At 49.2% G+C, this 12768-nt stretch overlaps 1 protein-coding gene across 6 annotated transcripts in view; it reads right to left on the reverse strand.

The window, feature by feature from the left end:
* Positions 1-377: 377 nt before the first annotated feature.
* The window catches only part of C2H1orf35 (chromosome 2 C1orf35 homolog), a 29688-nt gene continuing 17297 nt past the window's right edge, over positions 378-12768 (reverse strand). For 5 of the 6 annotated variants that reach the window (XM_030549868.1, XM_030549867.1, XM_030549869.1 and 2 more), the window contains 7 exons: positions 12064-12214; positions 11427-11472; positions 10886-10968; positions 8809-8881; positions 7425-7504; positions 6588-6728; positions 1410-1722 (listed from right to left, as the gene is read on the reverse strand). In XM_030549868.1, the coding sequence (XP_030405728.1) occupies positions 1410-1722; positions 6588-6728; positions 7425-7504; positions 8809-8881; positions 10886-10968; positions 11427-11472; positions 12064-12214 (887 nt within the window). Of the gene's footprint in view, positions 1723-6587; positions 6729-7424; positions 7505-8808; positions 8882-10885; positions 10969-11426; positions 11473-12063; positions 12215-12768 lie in introns of all 6 variants that reach the window. The other variant, XM_030549871.1, reaches the window with a different exon arrangement.

The raw sequence follows: 12768 nt of genomic DNA on the forward strand, positions 1-12768 counted from the left end.
GCAGGTTCTCCCCACCCCTCTGACGCAGCCAGCAGGGGTTCGTTGGTCTCCCTGCTGAGACTGACCCCTCCTCGAGAATGCCAACCCCGGCCCACTAACAGGCACAAACAAAGTTATTGAGGGCCAGGGACATCACTCTACACCCAGGAGGTTAGTCTGCAGGTGTGAGGGCCCCTGGGCTCAGCTCTGGAGAGCACAGGGCAGAACTGCTGCTGGGGTAAACCTGCCTGGCTTCACAGACCTCAGTGGAGTTGTGCCAGTATACAACAGCAGAGACTTTAACCCCCCAGAACTACATAGCGGATATTCTGCTCTCATTCCACACCCAGGGACGGTGGGGCACGGTTAGTATATGTTTGTCCAAATACAAGTTTAAGTCTCCAAAACGTCAAGTTCTTTTATTCTTGGGGGGGGGGGGGGAAGTTTACAAAACTTCCTCTAAGTAAGTTTAAAAAAACTGGAGAAATTTAAAGGGAAAAAGTGTCAGGTTAAAAAAAAACATTTAAAAAACCCCTTCGGCACAGCGAAAACACACAAGAATAGCAACACCTTTTAGGCTATTAAAGCTGAAACTGTTCATCTCCAGCTGCCTGGTTTTCAGGGACACACTATTTACTTGCTATGTCATCCTCTGCTTGAAACGGACTAGATTCAATGTCCATTTTTGTTGCTCATCATGTTCCAGCTGCTTTAACCTTGCTGGTTCTCATGTGCTAGCACCGCAGGTTACAGACATTCACCGCAGGCGATAGTCAAAATCCAAACAGAATCTCTCTTCTATTACATTCTCTCCCCAAGATTTTCAGTAAAATTCTGATTCAATAGGAGGTTCTGTAGTTGACGTTAGTTTTCTAAAATACCTAATTCTGGGCACACAAGTACTTGACAGTGACCTGATAAACATTCCCAAAGGCCTCCATTCTGCAAGAGGTTCTCTCCCTGGCATACGGTTATCTCCCTGCAGACACACAGGAGGAATCTGTGCACCTGGCTTTAAACCTTTTGTGGGCACAAGACACCGCAGGGCAGGGCAAGCTCAGCAGAATCAAAGAAATAGGCCAGTGGAGCAGCCTTGGCCAAGCTAAGGACTAGCCTCTGCTTAAAGGTTTTGCCAGTGTAGCTGCAATTATACTGGCATAAGGAAGTGCGTTTGCTGGTATAAATGTGTCTACACTAGGCACCTATGCTAGGGCACCGGTAGCATAGATAAGGGCATTAAAAAGAAAAAACCCACCAACCCTCTGGGCAAGATCCTCAGCTGGTGTGAACTGGAGCAGTTCAATGCACTCAATCCAGTGACTTCACAGCTGCACTGATTTGTACCAACTGAGGATCTGGTCCTGTAACTTCAGTTTTTGGACAGCGTTCCTTTAAAACAAGGCCGTAGCAGTCCCTGTCTTCCCTGCAGCTCAGTCATCTGAGTCAGTGTCATGGCGCCGGTTGGCGCGGCGGGCTGGGGGGGACCCTTTGCTGTTTCCCTTGCCCCTGGAGGCTGAGTGCTGGCTGTGGCGGTCCCTGCTGCCACTCCTGTGGGCTGGGAGCTGTCGGTGAGGAGGGCTCCCTCCCATGCCCTCACTGCTGGAGGAGTCCGTGTCGTGCCGCCGCCTGCTGGGCTGCTTCTGTGCCTCTGGGCCCGGTGATGAATGGCTGTCACGCCAGCCGCCTGCAAGCCGCCGGGAGGATGATGAATGGTGCCTGGGGGATGGGGCTTCCCTCCTCCTCCTGCAAGAGAGAAGATGGGTCAGAGCTTGCGGGAGCAAACCCCGCGGCCCCTGAAAGGGGCAGTGAACAGACCCTCGAAGCAGGAATGGAGAGAGACAAGTGACCAGGGACCAGTCCCTGTATGCTGTAGCCTGGCTGAAAGGACAATGCAGGCAACGCTGAGATACTGCTCTGCACAGGGGAACGTAGCCCAGGGAACAATCCTACCCTGTCTGCATCTTCCCCTTCCCTTGGGCACGATCCCACCCCCAGTCTATTGTAGGATGACAAGAACAACATTTTTCCAAACTAGGGGCCGGGTTCTGCTAAACTGCCATGCCCAGTGTCAATGCAGTTCACCCTGGATTTATGCCTCCGACAGAGATCAGTGTTTGGCCCTAGAAAAATGCATTCGGGGTGGGTTATTCTCCTGCAAAACCGTTCACGCTTGCTTTTCTGTTAAACCTAGTTCATTTCAGCCCACGACCAGGCCTCCAGGCTGGAGTGACAGCAGTGCATTTGTAATCAACCACAGGTCACAAGGGCTGCTGGATGCATAGGGGACACCCAGGGAAATCTCCCTGATCTGCACAATGCTCACCAGCATGCCCTATGGTTTGCATACAAAGCACAGACCCCCTCAGCCAAGATTTAACAGCTGCAGCTATGGAGAGGCTGCCTGTTCCCTGGACTTTGTGTCTTTTGCCGCAATATACTCCAGCACGTTTACTGCTATTACCGCGTGGGGCTAGCGTTAAGTCATCATCACTATGCTACACCGGCAGACCCAGTGAGGAAGGGTGTGCTGCACTGCCCCCGAATCTCCCCTGTCTTCCTCACCCAGACATTGGCCAGGGCTCTCCACGCCACTGGTGCAAGGCAGCAAGGTCCCCCTGGTCACCTGGTTTTGAAAGAGGCAGCGTGGGGGCTTGAGTCAGGGAGAGGGGTGGCTCAGCAGTTTGAGCATTGGCCTGCTAAACCCAGGGTTGTGAGTTCAATCCTCAAGGGGCCATTTAGGGATCTGAGGCAAAATCAGTACTTGGTCCTGCTAGTGAAGGCAGGAGGCTGGACTTGATGACCTGTCAGGGTCCCTTCCAGCTCTATGAGACAGGTATATAGCTCCACTGGTTAAGGGACAATCTCCACGTCACACCCATCAATGGCACGAGTAAGGTGTGTTAAATGACAATCCTTCTCAGAGATCTCCATTGAGCCAGTAGGAGGAGAGGAAGACTGCTGCAGGTCCCCTTTGACATGGCCAGTTACTCTGTAGTCTAGAGGGGAAGGAATAAACACAAAAAGAAGCCAGCAGTGTTGGTAGGTTTGTTTCTGGGATTCCATGAACATGTCCCTTAAATAGAGTGTGGCAGCTCTTGGCTCACAGCGCCCTCGTGTGTTAAGTATTTGCAAACGCACCAAAAAAAGTGAATGCACTAAAATGTAACCGTCACACATGGGCCAAATGAGAAACGCCCTTGGGACCCCCCAGTTCTGATCTCACACAGCTGTTACCCATGGGTAATGCCATGATCCTCAACTGAGCGACTCCTGAATTACACTGGTACAAGTGAGAGGAGAATCAGGCCCCTTGTTTATGCTAAGAACTATCTGCACTGACTCCCATATACAGTAACTCCTTGCTTAATGCTGTAGTTATGTTCCTGAAAAATGCAACTTTAAGCAAAGCAATGTTAAGCAAATCCAATTTCCCCCATAAGAATCAATGTAAAGGGGGGGAGGGTTAGGTTCCAGGGAAAAAATTTGCACCAGACAAAAAGAGACCTTACACACATATATATATACACACACACACACACACACACACACACACACACACAGTATAGATTTTAAACAATTTAATAGTGTGCACAGCAATGATGATTGTGAAGCTGGGTTGAGGTGGTGAAGTCAAAGGGTGGGATATTTCCCAGGGAATGCCTTGCTGCTAACTGATGAACTAGCACGCCGCTGAGCCCTCACGGCTTAACCCATTGTTGTTGATGTAGCCTCACACTCTACAAGGCAGCACGAATGGAGGGAGGGGAGACAGCATGGCAGAGAGACAGAGACACACACCCTGTGTGTGGGAGAGAGGGACACACATTGCCCCTTTAAGTACGCTGACCCCACTCTAAGTATATTGCCTTTTTAAGTAGATCAGCAAGTTGAGACAGCAGCTGCTGCCAACGAGCTCTCTTCATCCTGAGCCCTGTCATGTCCCCTCACTCTGTGGAGATGGGGTAAGTGGGGTGCAGGAGCAGGGGGGAGGGGACACCCTGATATTAGCACCGATCTTCCCCCCACTACCTTCGCACAGCAAGCAGGAGGCTCCAAGGCAGAGGGCAGGAGCAGCACAGGGCAGTGGGGGGAGGGACGGCTGAACTGCTGGCAACTGGTAGCCTGCTGGGCGGCTGCTGCACAGGGATCTCAGGGGAGCGGGGAAACTGATAAGGGGGCTGTCGGTCCACCCTGGTTCCAAGCCCCCACCAGCTTGCTGCAACGGGCTGCTCTTCCTGCAAGCAGTGGCCAGTGCAGGCAGCTGCCAAACAATGTTATAAAGGAGCACTGCACAGCTTTAAATGAGCATGTTCCCTAATTGATCAGCAATGTAACAACATTAAGTGAGAAGTTACCATACTACGTACGGGGATTGTAGTAGTGGCTAGGGCAGTGGTTCTCCAACTTTTGTACTGGTGACCCCTTTCCCACAGCAAGTCTCTCAGTGCGACTCCCTCCTTGTAAATTAAAAACACTTTTAAAAAATGTTTAACACTATTATAAATACTTGGAGGTGAAGCGGATTTTGAGATGGAGGCTGATAGCTCGTGACCCCCTCCCCCCAGGTAATAGCCTCATGACCTCTAGTTTGAGAATTCCTGGGCTAGAGGGTCCTAGTCCTCAGCCAAGACCCCACTGTGCAAGGGGCTGTACAAATGCAGAACAAGATGACAGTCCCTGCCCCCAAAAGATCTTACAGAATAGTTTGTAAGATATTAATATTGAAACAGAAAATGTTCTAACCATGGCTTCTCTCCTGCCATATGGGATAAAGGTTTCAAACAGTGTGTAGAGAAATACTTAAAAAAAAAAAAAGTTCCTGCTCTTAATTTTTTTTGAAAAGAGCTAATAGCTAAAAACTAGCTTGACCCTCCTGTAAGTTACAGTCAGACCAAAGTCTCTGTCTATCCCTGATCCGACATCCTGTAGCCGTGGTTCTCAGTTCAGCACTGGAGATATGCAGGCTGGTTTGCAGTACAGAACTAAAGCAAGAATCCATTCTAACACCACTGATTCAAATCCGAGAAGCGTTCTGCCATGGACTCTGGCATCTCAGATGTGGCACGCTAGGTCAAGTGGTTCAAGGAGCAGTGGGCTATAGACTACGTGGAGAGAGAAGTCATTTAGCTCTTAATGGACAGAAGATTTGTTCTGGTGCTTGGTTGGGGGCATAGCTAATACAGAAGTTAATCAAAAGCTGCTGCAGGAAGGGCGGGGCAGAGGATGACACACTGAGATTGGCAACAGGCCCAGAAAATACCTACCTGCCGCAACAGAAGTGCGCTCAGCAGGTTACTCCATTCAATGTTTGCATTTCAATCCCCACTGGAGAGGGGAGCCTGGCTCAGGGTGGGTCAATGCATGCCACCGACTCCCCGCAGAGGAGCTAGCAGAGATACTCTCGGGTGGTGCCGTGCAGCCACAGCTCTCCTCAACTTGCTGTCGGTGATGAGGTATTGGGGTGGGGGGCGCTGTAGGCTTCCCCAGCTGGGTCAGACAAACTACAGACTCCACGAGCCTTCCCCTTCCCCCCAATCAACACCTGGAGTAGCTGCTGCATGTGGGCTCAGGGCATTGTACAGGTGTGGCAAAAATCAAGATGCTGCCTCACTCGATGCTGCTAATGCCAGAGAGTCTTCACACCAGGTGTCCTATCCAGGGGAGCGAATCCAGCTACTGTGCATTGAGCCTCACCTTTAGTCAGTCACAGCTAACGCAAACCCCTCCACCCCACGGCACACACACTGAACTCCCATGGCTGGAGACAACAGAGAGCACAATGCAGCAGACACACTTGCCGCACAAAGGCTGCGGCAGCGAGAGACTTTACAGGCTGCTTGTTCTCCCCACGCCTTAGGCTACGTCTACACTACACATCTTTAAGTGCTGCTACACGATGAGAGCTCTCCCGCCGACAAAAATATCCACCCCCAACGGGAGGCAGCAGGAGAGCTCTCCCGCCGACAAAGAGCTGTTCACACCGGTGCTTTTTGCCGGTAAAACTTTGGTTGTTTGGGGAAGAGGGTGTTTGTTTTTTTGTTTTTGTTTTTTTTACACTCATGAACTACAAATGTTTTACTGAGGAAAGTACAGGGTGGACAAAGCCTTAGTTTGTGAGCTCCAGGGTCAGGAATTGGCTCAATACAGGAGTAACTGAGTGAAATTCTCTAGCTACACAGGTCAGAAAGTTGGTCTTGGCATTATAGCATTGGAGTCGGATGACATGGTTTCAATTCCCAGTACTAATATCAACTTCCTCTATGATCTGGAGCTCTGTGCCTCAGTTCTGCCATCTGTGTAAAATGGGGCTATTATACCTAAAATGGGGCTACAATATCTCACACACCCATAGGTTATACAGGAGGTCAGATGAGAAGATCTAATGGTCCCTTCTGGCCTTAGAGTTTATGACTGCCCTTGTGTTTGGACAGTGCCTAGCACAGTGGGGTCCTGATCCCTGACTGGGATGATTTAGTTGGGGATTGGTCCTGCTTTGAGCAGGGGATTGGACTAGATGACCTCCCGAAATCTCTTCCAACCCTAATCTTCTATGATTCTATGATTTTAGACACTACTATGAGAGAGAATGATAGCAAGAGCTCTGGTACCTTTCCGCATAATCTGGAGAGAGGGAGGAGGTGGTGGTAGCTGCTTCTTTCTTGTGATGTTTCTCCTTTTCCTTCTCTTTCTTGTGTTTTTTCTTCTTTTTCTTCTTCTTCTCCTTTCTGGATTTCTTGCTGCTCTCGGGCCTGCACGGTTAAAGAAACAGGGAGACATGCAAATGACACCGGCACACTTCTTTTAAAGTACAGCTGCATTTGCTGTCCAGAGGCAAGTTGCCAGGTCTCAGCCCAGTGCCTGCCCTCAATGGCTCACTGCTGTGGATCACTCAATGAATGTTTTGCAAGAACAGATTAAGCCTTGAGTTGCTCACAAACTGCTGCAACTATCTAATAATCTAGCTGTGTGACTGGTTGCTTCACTCACATGGTGTTTCTTCCATGCAATGGGTTAGCTCAGTGATTCTCAACCCCAGGCTGCTTGCGGCCCAATCAGCACACAGTTGTGGCCCATGTGACATCCTCAGGGACATACTGGTAGCATATATATTGTACAGATGCGGCCCACATAACACAGAGAGCTACATGTGTGGCCCACAATGGTAAATACACTGAGAAACACCAGGTTAGCCTAATCTTTATTAAACCACTTCTGCGCAGAAGGAAGTTAGTTCAGGATTAAATGAATCCCAGCTGTTAGCTCCAAGTTTGCAGACATCCACATACAAAAGGCTTTGCTGGCAGAGAGCTCTGTGAAATCAAAGCGGGAGCAGATGCAGCCAGAGGGGAACTTGGTTTATAGAGACACCCGGCTGTTTGTGAACAGCGTCTCATGGTAGCCCACCGCAGCTCCAACTGCATAAAGCATAAGTGGGTTGTTCTTACCATGCCTCTTCTGCCTTCTCTTCCTTGCCCAGTTTTCTCTTCGCACCTGAGGCCTTCGGACTGTCTGCCACTCTCTGATGCTAGATTTCCAGAACACAAAATGATTTACGAGACCGTCAGGCTGAGGGTGCCCATGGTTAACAACATAGAGCAAGTCCCACTGTTCAGAGCTATTATTGAGCAATACCAAGATTAAACGAGGTGGCAATGTAGCTGGGGAGTGGGGGCCCAAGGCTGGCGGAGTGGAGCTCCTTCATTCTCATTCTGCTATGTGGCGCTGTCCACTGGACAAAGGTTACACCCTGAGAGTTAGGTCACAGGCCCCCAGCTGGTGAAAGCCACAACAGTGTTGGGGCGACAGATGGTGCTGACTGGCAGCGCCTCCCTGTGGGAGGGCAAAGTAGCACCATCTCAGACCCTTGCTCTAGAAATCCTCTCTCTGGGCCCCACCATGCCCTCAAGCTTCTCCCAGCCATGAAGTCAGCCTCTCCTGGCATTTCCACACCCCCTATCTCTTCCCTTCCAGCTCTCACGCCTATCTACCCATGGGGCAGTTAGGGTTACCACCCCAACTCGGCCGCTAGAGCAATCTCCCAATCCCAGCCAACCCTCAATGCTCACAATAAAGGATTTGATATTTTAGCTCCTGCTTCTCAGCTCCCACTCTGGTATGTGCCATAGAGCTGGGCTGACCCCAAGCCAAACTCTCCTGAAGGTTGGAGGATGTGTTTGTATCGAGGGATTTGCCCTGTTACAAAGATAGGTGCTGGCTGAAAACGTCAGAGTTAGTCTGAAATGCTCCCAGAGTTCCAGGAGGTTGGGAGCCCAGGAGCCTATTCAGGCTTATTTCTGTTATCCAGGTAATAAAACTATCACCCTCCTACACAAAATCCTGCTCCCGTGACATCAGTTACAAAAATTCCAGATCCATTTGAACAGATGGAGAAAGGATGGTGTCTAGTAAAAGGGGCTGAGGAGAGTTGAGTTCAGTTCCTGCTCTGCCACAGACTTCTTGTGAGAGCTTGGGCAACTCACTTAGTCTCTGTTCCTCAGTTCCCCCATCTGTAAAATAGGGCCAATACTTCTATACCTCACCTGGGTGCTGTCAAGATAAAATCCAGTAGTGATCATGAGGCACCCAGATTTAGTGAGGAGGGCCACATCAGCACCTACAGACATGCAAGTAGGATCAGCCCCTTAAAAAAAACAACACTCCAATGCAGCCCTCACAATGTGGAATATGAAACTAACCCCAGAAAGTTACACTCTGGAGTTTCACTTGGATGGTTGAAGTTAGTGTAGATGCAGCAGGGATCAAGCCTCTCCTATGCTCTGCAAAGCACCTAGCATGCAGAACGACTAGCACAGGGGTGGAAAGACTTACAGTAAAAACAGAAAGCCCCAGTTTGGCAGCCTCTTTGTCTTCTTTGGAGAGCATCATTCTGCCAGCACTGCCACTGGGGGGAAAATAAAAAGTAAAGATATACACACACACACACGCATACTGCATGATTTTCTCTAGTCACTGTGAGGGCTGAGACAATGACGCTTTTGGAGCAGTGTCTACTGGTTATACCAGGGGACTGGCAGTCAAGAATCCCTGAGATCTGTTCCTGCTCTGCTACTGAGTGGCTGTGCAATCTTGGGAGAGTCATTTAACTTCTGTGCTGCCTCAGTTTCCTCTTGGGGCATGAGGATTCATCTGTGTTTGGAACGGCCTTGAAAACTCTCCGATGAATGCGCTTTTAATTCAGAATCCCCTTGCATTAAGCACTGCCTGCTCGTACACATCCTGTGCTGACTGCTGACCCAGAGCCTAGGTGTTTGTTCCAATCCTTCCTATTAATCCACGTTCAACCTCTACAGAGACCACCCCCACCCAAAAGGTGGACACATTTCTGCAGGGATTGGACAGATTCCAGCCTAAACAGGGGGTTGAACTTCAGCATATTATATAAATGTAACAGGCTAGTAAAAATACTCCTCCCATTCGCTCAAGGGGCCAACCACACTGCCCACGAGGAAGCTGCTCAATGGTTGACTTTGGCTAATGCGTTATGGTTAGATGGCTTCCTATTTGGAAGATTAATCCTAGTGGCCCATAGGGTGGTTCATGACCTGCTCTTGTGGTTGTGTACTGCGGTTCTCTGTACAATGTGGCAGTGTGGTCTGGTGGAACAACCACAGGGCCGGGGGAAGGGTGTCTGAAAACACCCGGTTGTAACCCCAGGTTGTCACTGACTCCCTTTCCCTGGTGGGAGAGAGGAGAACAAGGAAGCAGCAGGGAGAAACATGGGGGAAAACTGCCAAGGATGTGGAGGGAGGAGCACTGCAGAACATAAGAACGGCCATTCTGGGTCAGACCAATGGTCCATCTAGCTCAGCATCCTGTCTTCTAACAGGGGCTGGTGCCAGATGCTACAGAGGGAGTTAACAGAACAGGTTAATTATTGAGTGTTCCATCCCCTGTTGTCCACTCCCAGCTTCTGGCAGTCAGAGTTTAGGGGCACCCAGAGCATGGGGTTTTGTACCTGACCAACTTGGCTAATAGCCATTGATGAACCGATCCTCCATGAACTTACTTAATTTTGTTGAACCCATTTGTACTTTTGGCCTTCACAACATCCTCTGGCAATGAGTGCCACAGGTTGACGCTGCACTGCGTGAAGCAGTACTGCCTTACGTTTGTTTTAAGCCTGCTGCCTACTAATTTCATTGGGTCATCCCCTGGTTGTGTGATGTGATGGGGTAAATAACACTTCCTTGTTCATTTTCTCCACACCAGTCATGATTTCATAGACCTCTTTCGTATCTCTTCCAAACTGAACAGTGCTACTCTTTTAAATCTCTCCTCCTATAGGAGCTGTCCCATACCCTTAACTAATTTTGTTGCCTTTCACTGTATTTTCAGTTCTAATATTATATCTTGGAGATGGGGCGACCAGAACGGCACACACTATTCAAGGTGTGGGCGTACCAGGGATTTACATAGTGGCATAATGATATTTTCTGTCTTATTAATCCATTTCCTAATGGTTCCTAACAGTTCGCTTTTTTGACTATTGCTGTGCACTGAGCAGATGCAGAGAACTATCCACAAAGGCTCCAAGATCTCTTTCTTAGCGGTAACAGCTAATTTAGACCCCATCATGTTTATGTATAGTTGGAATTATATTTCCTCATGTGCATTACTTTGCATTTATACACACTGAATTTCATCTGCCCTTTTGTTGCCCAGTCACCCAGTTCTGGGACAGCCCTTTAACTCTTTGCAGTCTGCTTTGGACTGAACCATCTGGAGTAATTTTGTATCACCTGAAATTTTGCCACCTCGCTGTTTATCCCTTTTTCCACATCATTTGTGGTTTTGGAGTCACCAGATCTCCTGCTTTAGCCACCAGAGGTTCTAAAGAGCAGGGAAAAGCACTGCGCTCTTATGCTAGTGGAAAATAGCCCCATACCTGGAACTCCCCAGCCCCAAGACACAGTCTGTATCCTTCTCATCACGCTCTGCTCCATCACGCTTACAGACCTCCGCGAGATCCTAGGAAGGAACAGGTTAGAAGGAGCAGTGAAGTCCATGGAGCTGACCAGTTAACCACATCCGTGCATTAGAAGAACTGGAGGCGCTGAATTCTTCAACACTGTATTGTCCATAGTCAGGAGCACCCTTTCCATAGTCAGGAGCACACCTTCCATAGTCAGGGGGACACACGGAAGCATGATGGTAATCAGAGTGATGTGATTTTTGATTTTTTTTTTTAAAAGAACTGATACTTCACGACCCAGCAGGGCTGGGAACATTTTAGAAGCAGCAGTAGAAATTCTGTATGGACCAAGTGAATCCAGGCTCCGAAATAAGAAAGCATTAAAAGTTAATAGGGTTATGAGCCAAACCCAGATAACTTAGCAGGGCCACAGGCCCTCTCCCTGCCAAGCGCCGCTTCCCTGAATCTCTCACACAAAGGCCCCACATATCTCACACTCGGACGCCTACCTTACCTCTTTGCTCAGGCCCGTGGGCTGTTTCTTCACATTCTTGTAGCCCCTGGAAAAAATAAAATCCAGATCAGTTACAAAAGCAAGCGATGGCTGAATCTCCCATTCAGGGAGAGGGGCTGAGAGAAAGGGAGCGAGATGCCAACACTGCTTCTCCATCGCTTAAATTGTTTGAAGATCACTGGGTCACTAGATGCAGAGTTGCTATTACCACAAGTCTGCAGGGGGGCTCGGGCTCAGCCAGGAAGTTGGGATGTTTACTCAGTCTAACTGGTTTGGAGCTGACAAATGCATTTTTATGTGGTTCTCAGACACCCCAGTGATGGGAACCCTAGAAATATCAGACAGAGCAGGTTGCCTACAATCCCACAACACTGGATGAATTATTTGCATTGTGACAGGCCCCAGAGGCCCTAACCAAGATCACGGCCCCATCGCGCCAGGTACTGTACAAACACACACAGTAAGAGATCAAAAAATTTATTAGCTAGGTAGCCACAACAGATAAATGGTGGGAGAGGAAGCAGAGGTGACTTGCCCAGCTGTGACTGCAGATTTCAGGTGCTTTTTAAGCTGTGGTTCTCAATATGGCATAGGCCTTGGAGAGGTCACCTGTTAGACCCATTCGCCACGGACTTACAGAGCCGCCATCATGGCCTCCTGCTCAGCCTGCCGGATTGCAGCCAGCTCAGCTTCTCGGGAGATCTGCACGTCTCCTTGCTTCCCCTTTGCGTACCAGGTGAGGTCTTTGCCCTTCTGCCACCTGCCCACCGGAGCCATCAGGGAGTTGCCTGCCATTTAGAACAAGAGAAGCCTTCAAGAGACCTGAAGTGTTAGGCCAATACGAAATGTCACTTCTAAAACAATATAACCGGGCTAACAATAGATCATGCAGGGCACAGCATTGGGTGTCAGGACACCCAGGTCTTCCACTGACCTGCAGCATGACTGCGGACAAGGCATTTCACCATCCATGCCTCAGTGTCCCCATCTGTAAAATGGGACTACTGATCCTGGACTCCTTTGTAAAATGCTTTAGGTTTAACAGGTGAAAAGTGCAATGTAATAGCTAAGCGTTATTCTTGACAAGGTCCATGATCTGACGAAGTGGGTATTCACCCACAAAAGCTTATGCTCCAATACGTCTGTTAGTCTATAAGATGCCACAGGACTCTCTGTGGCTTTTACAGATCCAGACTAACACAGCTACTCCTCTGATACTTAAGGTCCATGATGTGATTCAAAGGCTCTTGTATAGGTCTAGGGACTGATCATTTATCCTGAGGGGAAAAAGACAGCATTTGGGCCAATCTGTCCCAGCCATTCAGCTTCCACTAACAGCGAA

Source organism: Gopherus evgoodei, chromosome 2 (assembly GCF_007399415.2).
Source record: "Gopherus evgoodei ecotype Sinaloan lineage chromosome 2, rGopEvg1_v1.p, whole genome shotgun sequence".
Classification (NCBI taxonomy): domain Eukaryota; kingdom Metazoa; phylum Chordata; order Testudines; family Testudinidae; genus Gopherus; species Gopherus evgoodei.